This window comes from Lathyrus oleraceus, chromosome 2, assembly GCF_024323335.1.
Source record: "Lathyrus oleraceus cultivar Zhongwan6 chromosome 2, CAAS_Psat_ZW6_1.0, whole genome shotgun sequence".
Lineage (NCBI taxonomy): Eukaryota > Viridiplantae > Streptophyta > Magnoliopsida > Fabales > Fabaceae > Lathyrus > Lathyrus oleraceus.
Genome location: NC_066580.1, coordinates 111,743,091 through 111,756,457, shown reverse-complemented (window position 1 = coordinate 111,756,457; position 13,367 = coordinate 111,743,091). Strand labels below are relative to the sequence as shown.

The 13,367-nt window shown below is 39.2% G+C and overlaps 2 protein-coding genes across 2 annotated transcripts; one reads left to right on the top strand and one right to left on the bottom strand.

Moving 5' to 3' along the window:
- Nucleotides 1–2,365: 2,365 nt before the first annotated feature.
- LOC127118362 (probable methyltransferase At1g29790) lies at nt 2,366–4,026 on the bottom strand. The gene has a single exon (XM_051048542.1). It carries the CDS (start codon nt 3,765–3,767, stop codon nt 2,586–2,588), a length of 1,182 nt encoding a protein of 393 aa, XP_050904499.1. The 5' UTR covers nt 3,768–4,026; the 3' UTR covers nt 2,366–2,585.
- Nucleotides 4,027–10,040: 6,014 nt separating this feature from the next.
- On the top strand, nt 10,041–12,097 carry LOC127121203 (protein MAIN-LIKE 2-like). Its single transcript, XM_051051775.1, has 3 exons — nt 10,041–10,755; nt 10,840–10,930; nt 11,015–12,097. The coding sequence occupies exons 1-3, from the start codon at nt 10,088–10,090 to the stop codon at nt 12,086–12,088; spliced, it is 1,833 nt and encodes a 610-aa protein (XP_050907732.1). The 5' UTR covers nt 10,041–10,087; the 3' UTR covers nt 12,089–12,097.
- Nucleotides 12,098–13,367: the final 1,270 nt, after the last annotated feature.

The window sequence follows — 13,367 nt, the reverse complement described above, 5'->3', positions numbered from 1 at the left end:
GGTCTTCCAATAGTCATAATTCGTACCCTCAAAAATGGATGGTTTATGGACAGATCTTCCACCCTTCAAGGTCTCTATTCGAGCATAATTTATCTTCACTAGAGCTCACCCAAAAACTTAGGTTGTCCGCTCTGATGTCAATTGAAATTATGTTCTTCAGGAAACAGATGTCAAACAGGATGCTCTGACAACAAGTTCGAAAAGATAAACCAGAACCACTACAATAACAGTTTATAGATGATGGAGTAGAAAAGAAATAAATAACACAGTCAATTGTTTATCCAGTTCAGTGAAACTACACCTACGTATGGGGGCTGAGTCCACAATCCAAGAAAGGAAAATCACTTATTAGTACAATTAGTCTTACAAGCAACAACACACCTTATGTTGTCCAATGCCTTTTTCTAATCCTACCTGATGATTTTCTATTTAGAGTCTCCCCTAAACATGAGAACCTACTCACTTTCTTCTCTATCATAAAACCAGTGACAGGGGAAAACAACCACTAAACCCTAGTGATCAACTTAAAACTTAACAAGATGAAAGAATATTGAATATTACAACTCAACTAGACAAACCTTCTATGCCAAGTTACTGAAACATAAAGGTGTACATAAAGATTCTACACTAATCATATTAGGGCATTAGCGTTGAATACACGACACAAAATGTAGCACTCTAAGATCTTCAATGGGAATGCTTGCACTTCAATGTAGTTTTTTTATCTCCTTTTATAGAAATAGACTTTTAGGCTTTTTCCTTGTGGATTTGCACATATTTTCGTCCATAATCTTTGCACAATTTGTTGGATTTTTTATTTGCTTCCTTGAATATCTCCAACAAAAAGATATGATTTGATTTGTTACAAATTCATATTTAAATCTTTTTAAATCTGATTCTGATCTTCCAGCTATCTACAGATCATATAATCATATTGCTAAATCATATAGCAATAAAACATAATTGAATCTTCTCAAAAGATTATATTAAAACACAGCAATCTGGCGCCTGTTGCATAAGACCCAAATGTCGAGCCCACATGTTAGAGCACCGTTCCCCGCATGTGCTCTTCATATAGCTTTATTAGGCTAGATTTATCTTTAATACTTAGGAACTTCTTCAAATTGTTGCTTTGCTAAATGCAATGAATCCAAAAGGGTTAATCCAATAGGAACTACACTAAAAAATTGAATGCTCTGTCGATCCATATGGTGTAATAGGCGGATCGTTAAGTATTAGCTTCAAGATAGATGTTGTTTAAAGTAAAGTTGGTCATGATTCTCTCACAACCATATATGACCTAATTTATTTTTTCACTAGTTTGAGGGATTCGAGAGTGCGAGGTTCCTTTGGTAGTTAAGTTTTGAAGCCTCTCGAGGTGACAATTGAAGGTTTAAGCCAAGAGCTTCAAGAAAAATCCTTTAGTAAGACTTATTTGAAAACTCTTTAGTTATTATGTCTCTCTCCATTATTATTGACACCTTCAAGAAAAAAAAATAACAATTCATGAGAAGTTGTTCATACCCAACAACTTGAAGGCATGAAGTCGGCGATTGAGAATTTAAATAAATTTCAGAGATGAACGTTTAATTAGAATGAGAGAAAAATAATAAGCTCAAAGCTAACCTTTCCTCCATTTCCTTTATTATAAATTCATTGGGAAGATCATTCCCTTGAACTCAAAAATGTACTTCATACAACAATATTTGAATTAATATGATATTTAGATCCATTTTCTTAATAATGAGTAGATGACCATCAAAGTTCTACGATCCTTCCCCTAACACTCTCTGCTAGTCAATTTTGTGAAATATTTCAAATCAGAGACAAACCTTTCTTAACTTCTTGTATGGTCAAGCCTTTAGTAGGTTACTATAGTGTGGTCAACCTTTCATCCACCATCCAAACTTTAATATGCTTACGTGAAAGAGACATGCTAATAAGGTACAATTCTATCATAGTAATTTTTATAACACTGTCATTTTCCACATGTTCATTAAATATTCCACATCTTTGTTCATTGAAATTGATAACACGAGTAAATGAATTTTAAAATCAGAAAAAATTCAAATCTAGATTCAATCAAAAAATATATTTTTTTCTTTCAAATTCGAGATAGGTTTAGACAAATACCCACAAATACAAGTTATTTTATCGTCCTTACACAAAATCCAAAATAGCAAGAAACATGTTTGCTATGGGAGAAGAACTTTGTAGTTAAAGTTGAGAGGGAATTCAAATAACTTTGGACTGCTATTTAAAAAATTGAACGAGACATTGAATCAATGAAACTTTTTGAATTATATAATTCATCCATTTGAAATCATTTAAATTTAAACAAAACTATAATTGAAAAACACAAATATTTAAATTAAAATGAACATCTCTTCAATAGATGATTCGAAAGTACCTCTATAAATGATATTTAAGCCTTAAAATACGATTTTGAATCCTAGAATGCAACTCACCTAAACTTAAAAAAAAAAACTAAAGTCCGTGCCGATTCAAAAGTTAAAAACATATGATTTCTTTCAATTCTAGTTGTTTTCTTAATTTGTTTCCATCAATTTTCAAAACCTTGTTCTTCACCAAGAATCCTTGAATGGCTTCTCCAACAAAGCAGAGAGGTACATTTCTTGAAACTGTGGTCCCTTATCAAGCTTTTTACCAGTGACCCATTTCACTTTCTTGAACCCAACACTCTCAATCATAGGCCCATAAACATTCTCCAACTGATCCCCAACACAAAAGAAATGGTCCAACCAAAACAACCCACCAGGCCTAAGAACCCTATAGACATCAAACAACAAAAAATGAAGCAAAGTTTCGGGTATCCAATTGCTCAAAACATGCATCGAATGAACAATATCCAAAGTGTTATCGAAAAACGGAAATCTCTGAGAGATACTCATATACAAAGGAACAACCCCTCTTGAAGCTATGAAAGTATTAAAAGGACCGTTTAAGTTTAACGACGTCGTTATGATTGTAACGTTTCTATCTTTCATTCTAACCGCGAAAGTTGCAACTCCTCCACCTAGGTCTAAACCGGTCCGAACCGAACCGGGTTTTCGCGTTTTTAAAACATCGTCGATGCTGAAATCTAGACCGTTGGATTTAGGGTTTGTCCAACGATGCTTCTCTCGGCCGTTGAGGTCAAAACAGTCTTTGCAATCGTCGAAGCCTCGTTGCGTGCGGGAACGATCGATGAGACACGTGTAGGATTTGCACGTGTAAGCGGTCCACACGACGGAGGAATCGGAAGGTGTGGACCAGAGGCTGGACGGGAAAGGGATCGGCGGTGGGAAACTTTTTGGCGCTGCCGGACGGCAACGGCGACGAGGTAGAGGCTCGCATCCTTTTAAGAGGAGTCTCTGAGAGAGAACCTCGTCGTCTGGACAAGATCCGTTGACGTCGTAGGACATGAAATTGCGGAGATCATCGGGGAAGAGAGTGCAAGCGCTGCCGGCGGGAGGGTGGACGGTGTCGGAGTTGAAGTTTCGGTTGAAGCCGAGCGGGAGTTTTTGTGGTGACGTGGAGGCATAGAATTCCGGTGGAAAGTAGTCGTCGCCGCCGCCCACAACTTCTGCGCCGGCATCTTCAACGGCGGTTGATGTGGTGGTGGTGGTTGAGAAATTTGGTGTACACGTGGAGGAATTGTAGGTTGAAGAAAGAAAGAGTGTTATGAGGTTTGTGAATAAAAGGAGTGAAATGAAGAGTAAATTGGTTGTTAGGGTTTTTGGACTTGGGTTATAATCAGAACCCATGTTATGAAATAGTAATGTGTGTTTATTGGCTTGTTTTAGATTGATAACTTAGGGTTGAAGGTATCCATTTTTATGTGCAAATTTTAAGCATTTTCTTAATGTCAAGTGTTTAGGATTCTTTGGTATATAGTATTATATTTTGTGCTAAGCACTAAGTTGATGTAGATCGTGAGGGCTTTGACTCACTGGGTTTATGTGTGATAGTTTAATGGTGTGACTTTATGAGTAATGTGATTAGTAGAATTGTAGAAAGTCAACAATTTGACCCAGATTTTCTTTTTGTTATTTGCACTTTGGTTTAGGCATTGAGGTGATGGTGGATGTTTTTTAATCTTTGAATAGTATTGGGAAGTGTTGTTTCTGCAATATGAATGCAGAAAATTGAAATTTGACAGCATTTTTTTTATGTTGTAATGTTCCAATGCATGACATTCCGGATCTCTGATACTAGTGGAGTGATAAAGGGAAGGGAAAACCCCGCTTAAGACCCGGCGAGAACTAACGTGAATGATGCATATGATCATTGACTTCTATAAGCAAGTTGGGATAAACTACACTTTAACTCACTTTAACTTAGATCTCGAGGTTAATTTCTTATTGACCTATTAACTAGGCAAATTTACCGAGATAACCCACTTTTTCGAAGAAATTCCCAAAATAACCCAGTTTTCAAAAAATTTCCCAATCTACCCCACTTTTAGGAGGAGGCGCCAATTGGATTGGCGACCCCTCTTAAAAATTACAAGGAGGCGCCAATCCAATTGGCGACTCCCTTAAAAAAGCCTCAAATGAAAAAACCTTCAACATGAAAGTTGTAGATCTTTTCAAGACAATGAATTTGGATATAAATTTTGCATCATTTGGATTTTTTATGAGAAAGTTATGGGCAGTTGAAGTTGGACTTCTGAGTTTTTCAACTGTAATCTGACCTATAATGTCTTGCATTATTTCATGTGTTTCTTTTAGAGTTATGAAATTTTGTCCAACATAACATTTGAAGTAGACATATTAAATTTTCCAATGCACTTGGTCCCACCTCAAAATAATTAAAAATGAGTGGGTTAGGTTCCTGCGAACTTGACCTAAAATTAGGGTTTCAACTGTAATCTGACCTATAATGTCTTGCATTATTTGATGTGTTTCTTTTAGAGTTATGAAATTTTGTCCAACATAACATTTGAAGTAGACATCTTAAATTTTCTAATGCACTTGGTCCCACCTCAAAATAATTAAAAATGAGTGAGTTAGGTCCCTGCGAAGTTGACCTAAAATTAGGGTTTCTGTCAAAATGATCTATAATGTTTTGAAATGAATGATGAGCTTCCAAGTTTCAAATGGATTTTTGATGAACATGAAAGTTGTTCATATGGCGACTGTTGTTAAAACTTGAATGGAGGCGCCAATTGGATTGGCTAGGGCAGGTGCCCTAGGCTAGGGCAGGTGCCCTAGGCTAGGGTAGGTGCCCTAGCCAATCCAATTGGCGCCTATGTGTATGTTTTAAAAGGAGGCGCCAACTCAATTGGCGAGTCCCTCATAAAATGCCTTTTTTGTCTTATAAATAGATGCGTTGTGTGACCTATTGTTCCACAACTCATATAATCATTTGGCTATCATGTTTGGTGTTCGTCGCCGATACGGTAAGGTGATTTATGCGAGAGACAAACCTCAATTGCTGATGCTGTTTTGGAACATCACCACGTTAGATCAACTGAAGAGGGAGCTAGTTCGATGGTTAGACGGTAAAATACCAGAAGGGGAAAAAATCAGAAGTATTGAGAGACTTGACAGTATCTTTGGTTGGGTGCGAATGAAGACTGATAAGGATGCTAGGGAAATGATGTTTGGTCGAGACGACATTAATTTGATTGTTGTAATCAGTTAGAATTATTTATGTTTTCAGATGTTTTGTACTGATGTTGGTTATGAAACTCGTTGTAACAAGAACTTAATGATATATATTGATTGATTGTTACAGAAATAAAATGTTACAAAAAGCATAAGATCAAGATAAAATGTTACAAAAAGCTTAAGGTCTAGATAAAATGTTACAAAAATCTTAAGATCTAGATGATGCTCCTTGATTGGGACAGTTATTTTTGTTGTGTCCTGGTTGATGACAGATACTACATAATCTTATCATTTTATCTGTGGAATCCATCTCTGTTCTGATACGTGTGCTGTTTGGCCTTCCTTTCTTCTTTCTACGCATCTCTTCATTGTGCCAAACAATATCTCCTTCATATGGAGGCCAGTAATCCTCCATTGGTAGTACTGAAAAGCTTTGACTATATACATTCATGATGGTGTTTGCCTTGTACACATCAGATAAATGGGTGTAAGCGTCTTGACGAGTATAAGCGCATGCTGCAATGACATGGGAGCAAGGTATGCGGAAGGCCTGAAATTTTCCACAATCGCACCAACTTCTGTGTAGTTTAACCGCGTAGGCTAAGTTTGGTCTCCCGTCGCTGTTGCCCATTGTTTCCTGGACGCTGAAATTTTGTCTTTGACGGTCAAACACTGTTACAGCGTGTGTCGTAGCTTTGATGCTCTCCTCTTTCATGACCTTCATGCAACACTCACTGAATACTTGTCCAGACATTAACACTGCACTCCATCTTTCAGCTCTGGTTGCGAACATAGAAGCCAACCTATAATAGGTTGATCTTACCAAGGCGGTTATCGGCAGGTTTCGAATTCCTTTGAAAACCCCGTTCATGCATTCCACAATGTTTGTTGTCATGTGGCCCCATCGACGACCACCGTCAAATGCTCTTGTCCACTGCTCAACTGGGATGTTATTTATCCATCTCCCCGCGTCTTCATTAGACAGACGAATCTCATCACGATAATATTGAAAAGACGGTTGACTTAAAGCATACCCAACATTCACCACCTTCTTGCGAAGATTCTTATCTTTTATAGCACGCATGAAGTTTTGTGCAATGTGTCTGATACAGTAGACATGTGTAGAAGGAGGATCATGCCATCCGTTGTCATGGTTGTTGTAGGCACTTTCGATGGCAGCATGTCTATCAGAAATCAAACATAGATTGGCTTGTGGAGCGACATGCGTTCTGAGATGTCGAAGAAAGAAACCCCATCCACCAGCCGTTTCACCTTCAACAAGAGCAAAGGCAATGGGAAATACATTGTTGTTACCGTCTTGTGCAACTGCCATGAGCAACGTACCCTTGTATTTTCCGTATAACCAAGTGCCATCAATTTGTAGGAGAGGTTTGCAGAAAGCGAAACCTCTGATGCACGGGTCAAATGCCCAAAAGAGACGGTGAAATATTCTATTACCTGTAGCACAGGTTCCGTCTGGCATCATTGCTGGCACTGTCTCCAGAATTGCCACAGTTCCTGGGACATAAGTTTTTAGTGCCCATAAAAACCGTGGTAATTCCTTGAATGAGTCCTCCCAGTTTCCGAAAACCTGCTCAACAGCCTTTGTCCTCGCAATCCATGCTTTCTTGTAAGATGGAGTATAATTATATGTTGTTCGGATATGGGATATAATTATACTCACCTTCACTGATGGGTCTTTATTTACCAATGGCAGAATGTCTCGACATATCAAAGTTGTGCTCAGTTTACAGTGATCTTGTTCAACGGTTGTTGCGACGCAACTGTGTGGTGGGTCTATTGAAGCGATCTCCCAAGAGTCATTTTTCTTCTTGTAAGATGCAGCCAAACGAAATTTACAAAGCATGTTACGACATTCGATAACATACCTTCTAGAATCAGTGCGTTTCACCGTAAAGTCAGCAAAGTTGTTCATGTGGTATTTTTTGATTGCCAAGACACATTCCTCTTTGATACGAAACATGTCTCCCACCTTTAATTCGCCTACTGGTCTCGGATACGGATTATAGAAGACACTGTCGGACATTTCATCGTCGTTAAGAGCCATATTTGTCATATGTTGAGGAGGAATATAGGCATGAGTAGGAGGTATTGGTGGTGGTTGAGCCTCATCTTCATCGTCGTTATTCAGGATGTGATCAACCTGTATCTCAGTCTCCTCTTCTTCTTCATCAATAACGTCGACCTCTACTTCTGCTTCTGGGTTGAGTTCATCTGACCATTGTGCATCATCTGCAGCATCTCCACCAGCTGGATCCTGATCTGTTAGTTGAGACTGTTGAGACGGTATACATGGCTGTAGAGTAATGTACAACTCGATACAATCCATGCCTGAATGTTCATGACTAAGAAACATGCTTTCAACATCTTCATCATCTCGTATCTTTAGGGGGAAAAACTTGCATTGACCATTCTCAAAAAATATAGGATTCTGATATGTCATCTTTGACACATTACCTGATGCTATGAAGGATTGTATTCTTTTTTTGAAATGCAAAAAGGTTGCATTTCTCTTCATCGTGACTCTAATGGTATCAGTGTTTTTAAAACAAAAACCATGAATCTCAGACTCAAAAGTTTCACCGTTGCAGTGAACGTTGATACTGTATAATGATGAAGATGACATTTTGGAGATGAAAACTATTTTGCAAGTGCAGATGAATGTGAGTGAAGATGCTAAGTATTTTGCAGATGATAAGTATTAATGTGAGTGAAGATGAATGTGAGTGAAGATGAAAAGGATTTTGCAAGTGCAGATGAATGTGATAGTAAGACACTTAAATAGATGGTATCAGTGTCTCACATTGAAGCTAGTCTGAGATACCGTGTCAAGCATGCAAGTAATTTCAGAGATGAGGTGTCTGTCATGCAAGACAGTGTGACCTGATGTGTCAAGCATGCTAGCTAGTCAAGAGTTGATGTGTCTGTCATGCAAGACAGTGTGAGTTGATGTGTCAAGCATGCTAGCTAGTCAAGACTTGATGTGTCTGTCATGCAAGACAGAAGTGAGTATTCAGCATGCAGGATACTAGAGAGCCACGTCTCTGAGATGATGTGTCAATCCTGCAAGACAGTGTGAGTTGATGTGTCAGCCAGGCAAGCTATCAAGAAGGTAGTCATCAGCATACAGGAGACAAGACAGACACGTGTCGGACACCTAAGCATGCTAGCTAGTCAAGACTTGATGTGTCTGTCATGCAAGACAGAAGTGAGTATTCAGCATGCAGGATACTAGAGAGCCACGTCTCTGAGATGATGTGTCAATCCTGCAAGACAGTGTGAGTTGATGTGTCAGCCAGGCAAGCTATCAAGAAGGTAGTCATCAGCATACAGGAGACAAGACAGACACGTGTCGGACACCTAAGCATGCTAGCTAGTCAAGACTTGATGTGTCTGTCATGCAAGACAGAAGTGAGTATTCAGCATGCAGGATACTAGAGAGCCACGTCTCTGAGATGATGTGTCAATCCTGCAAGACAGTGTGAGTTGATGTGTCAGCCAGGCAAGCTATCAAGAAGGTAGTCATCAGCATACAGGAGACAAGACAGACACGTGTCGGACACCTAAGCATGCTAGCTAGTCAAGACTTGATGTGTCTGTCATGCAAGACAGAAGTGAGTATTCAGCATGCAGGATACTAGAGAGCCACGTCTCTGAGATGATGTGTCAATCCTGCAAGACAGTGTGAGTTGATGTGTCAGCCAGGCAAGATATCAAGAAGGTAGTCATCAGCATACAGGAGACAAGACAGACACGTGTCGGACACCTAAGATGGTCAGAGATGAAGTGTCAATCATGCAAGCCATCCATAAGTGTTTTGTTCAGCATGCAGGAGACAACAATGCCACGTGTCAGACATGCAGAAGGTGGCGCCAATTGGTTTGGCGCCTACCTTTAAGGCTTGTACATGGTCGCCAATTTGAATGGCGCCCCCATGTAGTCAGTCCTCGAAACCAAGCATTCAGAACTAGCCTTGCATGCATGTACCCTATGGTGTCGCCAATTTGAATGGCGCCACCTCCTTAATGTTGTACATGGTCGCCAAATGAGGTGGAGACACCATGCAAACACAATTTTCCATGCAGTCCTCCATTTGCCTATAAATTGATCCACTCCTTCAACAATTCTTCCACACCAACATTCTCACTATCTCATCTACATTTCTCACTACTTCATCTACATTACTTCTTTTACAATTTCATCTTCAACAAAATCTTCCATTTTTATCTACACCAACTCCCCAACAATATGTCTTTACTCACAATGGGCGAAGCACACAGAGGAACAGTTGCAAACATCGCGACATACGTAAGTTTTTTCTTATACTTCTTTTTTATGTTTCATCTCCACCAACCCCATTTTATTTTAAAATACCGACTTAGTCAAGTGTTACATTATTTCTATTATAGGATGTCTCAAGGTTTCGCACTCGAGTCCACGAATTTGTCCCAATGGACCCGATGATTCAACCTTATGTTGAACTCGCCGGTTTTGGTCACCTTAGCAAAATTATGTCTTGGTCTATAGATAACAAGTTCATTCTAGCCTTATGCGAAAGATGGAGGCCAGAGACACACACATTTTGGTTTCCAACCGGTGAGTGTACCGTGACGTTAGAAGACGTCTACATGCTTTTAGGACTACGAATTGAAGGCAAAGCTGTTAATGGTAAGACCAACTTTCCAAATTCAATTTGCATGGAGCTTTTAAACACTGATTTGTTAGATGATAATGCTAGGGGACAAGGTATACTACTTTCACGCCTAAAGTCATATTATAATAGTTTTTATTTAGATGAGCATTCTACCGAAGATGCTCGAATCATCAAAACTAGGTGTTACATTATGTTGTTAATAGGATCCTTTTTATTTCCCGAAGGTAGTGGTTCTAGCATGCATATTATGTACTTACCTTTACTTAGACATATAGATAGAATAGGTAGTTATAGTTGGGGATCCGCATGTCTAGCCTATCTCTATAGTTCTTTGTGCAAAAACTCCCACAAAGATACTTCTACATTTTCTGGATGTGCTGTTTTGCTACAAGCATGGGGATGGTCAAGACTACCGTCTCTAGCACCGGTCAATAACAACCCCTTCACTTTTCCATATGCAAAAAAGTAAGTTGTTTAAATTGCTATATCTTTACTTCCTTCCTTACAGTTTATTACCCATAATTAATTTATTTTAACTTTTTGGTGTAGATGGTCGGCACGCGGTATGAATTACAAAAGATGTCCGAGACACTGTATTACTCAATATCGCAACCTGTTGGATCACCTTCGACCGGCAGACGTAAGCAAAATAATTACATTATTTCTTCATATTATGTTGACTTTTTCTACATTCATTTAAATCCTATTGTCTTTAACATTTCAGTTCATTTGGCGTCCATACCTTAATATGGATCATGAGCATCAGATCAACCCTGAAGACGCAGCCGTATGGACAACATGCACACCGATAATACGGTTCACAACAGTGGAGCTGCACAACACCGATCGTGTGAAGCTGCAGTTTGGTATGGTCCAGAACATCCCAGATCCCCCAGCTAGCCTAGGAGAATGGCATATGCGTAAAGTGAACGACCAATGGAACTACAACCCTTGGCAAACCTTCGCAAGATCAGAGTGTCGCAAGTGGAAGCACCGTCATGACCATGTCTTAACTGACGCAGTCATGCCAAATGAGGTAAAACCAAGTCGTACTTATATGGCTTGGTATAGATCAGTTGGATTTCAATTCATCGCCGATGATATGTACCTCTACGACCCACGCCAGACAAGTTACACACAAGAAGGCTCAACATCTAACCCCCAACAACATTCTCAGCCCGGTTACTCACAACCACCTATCCGACAAACTTTCCGTTCCACAAACACACAAACATACAACCAAAACATGCCATTCACCCAACCCCAAAACCAAGAACATCCCCCATACCACCACCAACAAATGGACCATCAACCTTCGACCGAACATCGCTTCGCACCCACACCATCACCCTACCAAAGTCGCCTTACCCAAAACACTAACCGCCCCATCACCTACCGTAGCCAAGAACCCCAAACATCACAATACCAAAACATACCACAACCATATGTCTTCCAAACACCCCAACAACCTTTCCAACCTTTCCTAGACCCATCATTGTCACCCATGTCCCCCTTCAACCGTCCTGGTCGCCCATCCATGAGTCAACCACACCCCAACTTCTCTGGCATGGGTCATGAGCTCAGCTACGCCGATACACCATCATTGAATACTGAAGACTATGCTGAGTTGGCTGAATACCTCAACGGATCTTCTCCTGTAGGAGGTAATGACGCTCCTGGACCATCAGATGAACAACCACCGGTGCAGAATCGTCAACGTGGGTTAGGGCCAAGGGTTAGGGTAGCTAGGGGATGTGGGACCGGAGGTCGGTTAGGTGATCCCGGTCATCACCATTAGGATTCATTGTGTAAAATCCAAATTTTATTAATATCAATTCGTATTATGTCTAATTTATCTTTGTGTAAACTCCATACATTAGGTTTCTTTCATAATTCTAAAATAAACACATATCATAATACAAAAATTTATAGGTCAGAAACCCTTATTCAAGGACTTGTTATTGTTATGTTGAAGGGCTTGAAGTTGGTCCCTTTTGGCAAAATTCACATACACTTGTTTTGACAGAAACCCTAATTTTAGGTCAAGTTCGCAGGGACATAACTCACTCATTTTTAATTATTTTGAGGTGGGACCAAGTGCAATGGAAAATTTAAGATGTCTACTTCACTTGTTATGTTGGACAAAAATTCATAACTCTAACACAAACACATGCAATAATACAAAACATTATAGGTCAGATAACAGATAAAATGTCAAAGAGTCCAAGTTCAGGTGCCCATACCTTTCTCATAAAAATTGCAAACGATGCAAAACTTTAGTCCAAATTCATTATCTTGAAAAGATATACAACTTTTATGTTGAAGGTTTTGTCATTTGAGGCTTTTATCATTCAAACTAAAGGGCTTGAAGTTGGTCCCTTTTGGCAAAATTCACATACACTTGTTTTGACAAAAACCCTAATTTTGGGTCAAGTTCGCAGGGACCTAACTCAGTCATTTTTAATTATTTTGAGGTGGGACCAAGTGCAATGGAAAATTTAAGATGTCTACTTCAAATGTTATGTTGGACAAAAATTCATATTCCTAAAAGAAACACATGCAATAATACAAAACATTATGACTCAGATAACAGTTAAAAAACTCAGAAGTCCAACTTCAACTGCCAATAACTTTCTCATAAAAAATCCAAATGATGCAAAATTTATATCCAAATTCATTGTCTTGAAAAGATCTACAACTTTCATGTTGGAAGTTTTTTCATTTGAGACTTTTTTAAGGGAGGCGCCAATTGGATTGGCGCCCCCTCTTAAAAATTACACATAGGCGCCAATTGGATTGGCTAGGGCAGGTGCCCTAGCCAATCCAATTGGCGCCTCCTTGCAATTTTTAAGAGGGGGAGCCAATCCAATTGGCGCCTCCCTCTAAAAGTGGGGTAGATTGGGAAATTTTTTGAAAACTGGGTTATTTTGGGAATTTATTTGAAAAAGTGGGGTATATTGGTAAAAAATCCTATTAACTATTCTAAAAGAACCGCATTATCAACTATTCAAAATGACCTCATAAAAGCTAGTACACCCTCATACCAGAAGTCAACTCAAGGAAGTAAAAGTACATTT

Coding starts and splice junctions, on each gene's coding strand:
- LOC127118362 (XM_051048542.1), bottom strand. CDS start 3,767: ATGGGTTCTGATTATAACCCAAGTCCAAAAACCCTAACAACCAATTTA.
- LOC127121203 (XM_051051775.1), top strand. CDS start 10,088: ATGGACCCGATGATTCAACCTTATGTTGAACTCGCCGGTTTTGGTCAC. Junction 10,756..10,839: donor ACTTTTCCATATGCAAAAAA/GTAAGTTGTTTA, acceptor TTTTTGGTGTAG/ATGGTCGGCACGCGGTATGA. Junction 10,931..11,014: donor ATCACCTTCGACCGGCAGAC/GTAAGCAAAATA, acceptor TTAACATTTCAG/TTCATTTGGCGTCCATACCT.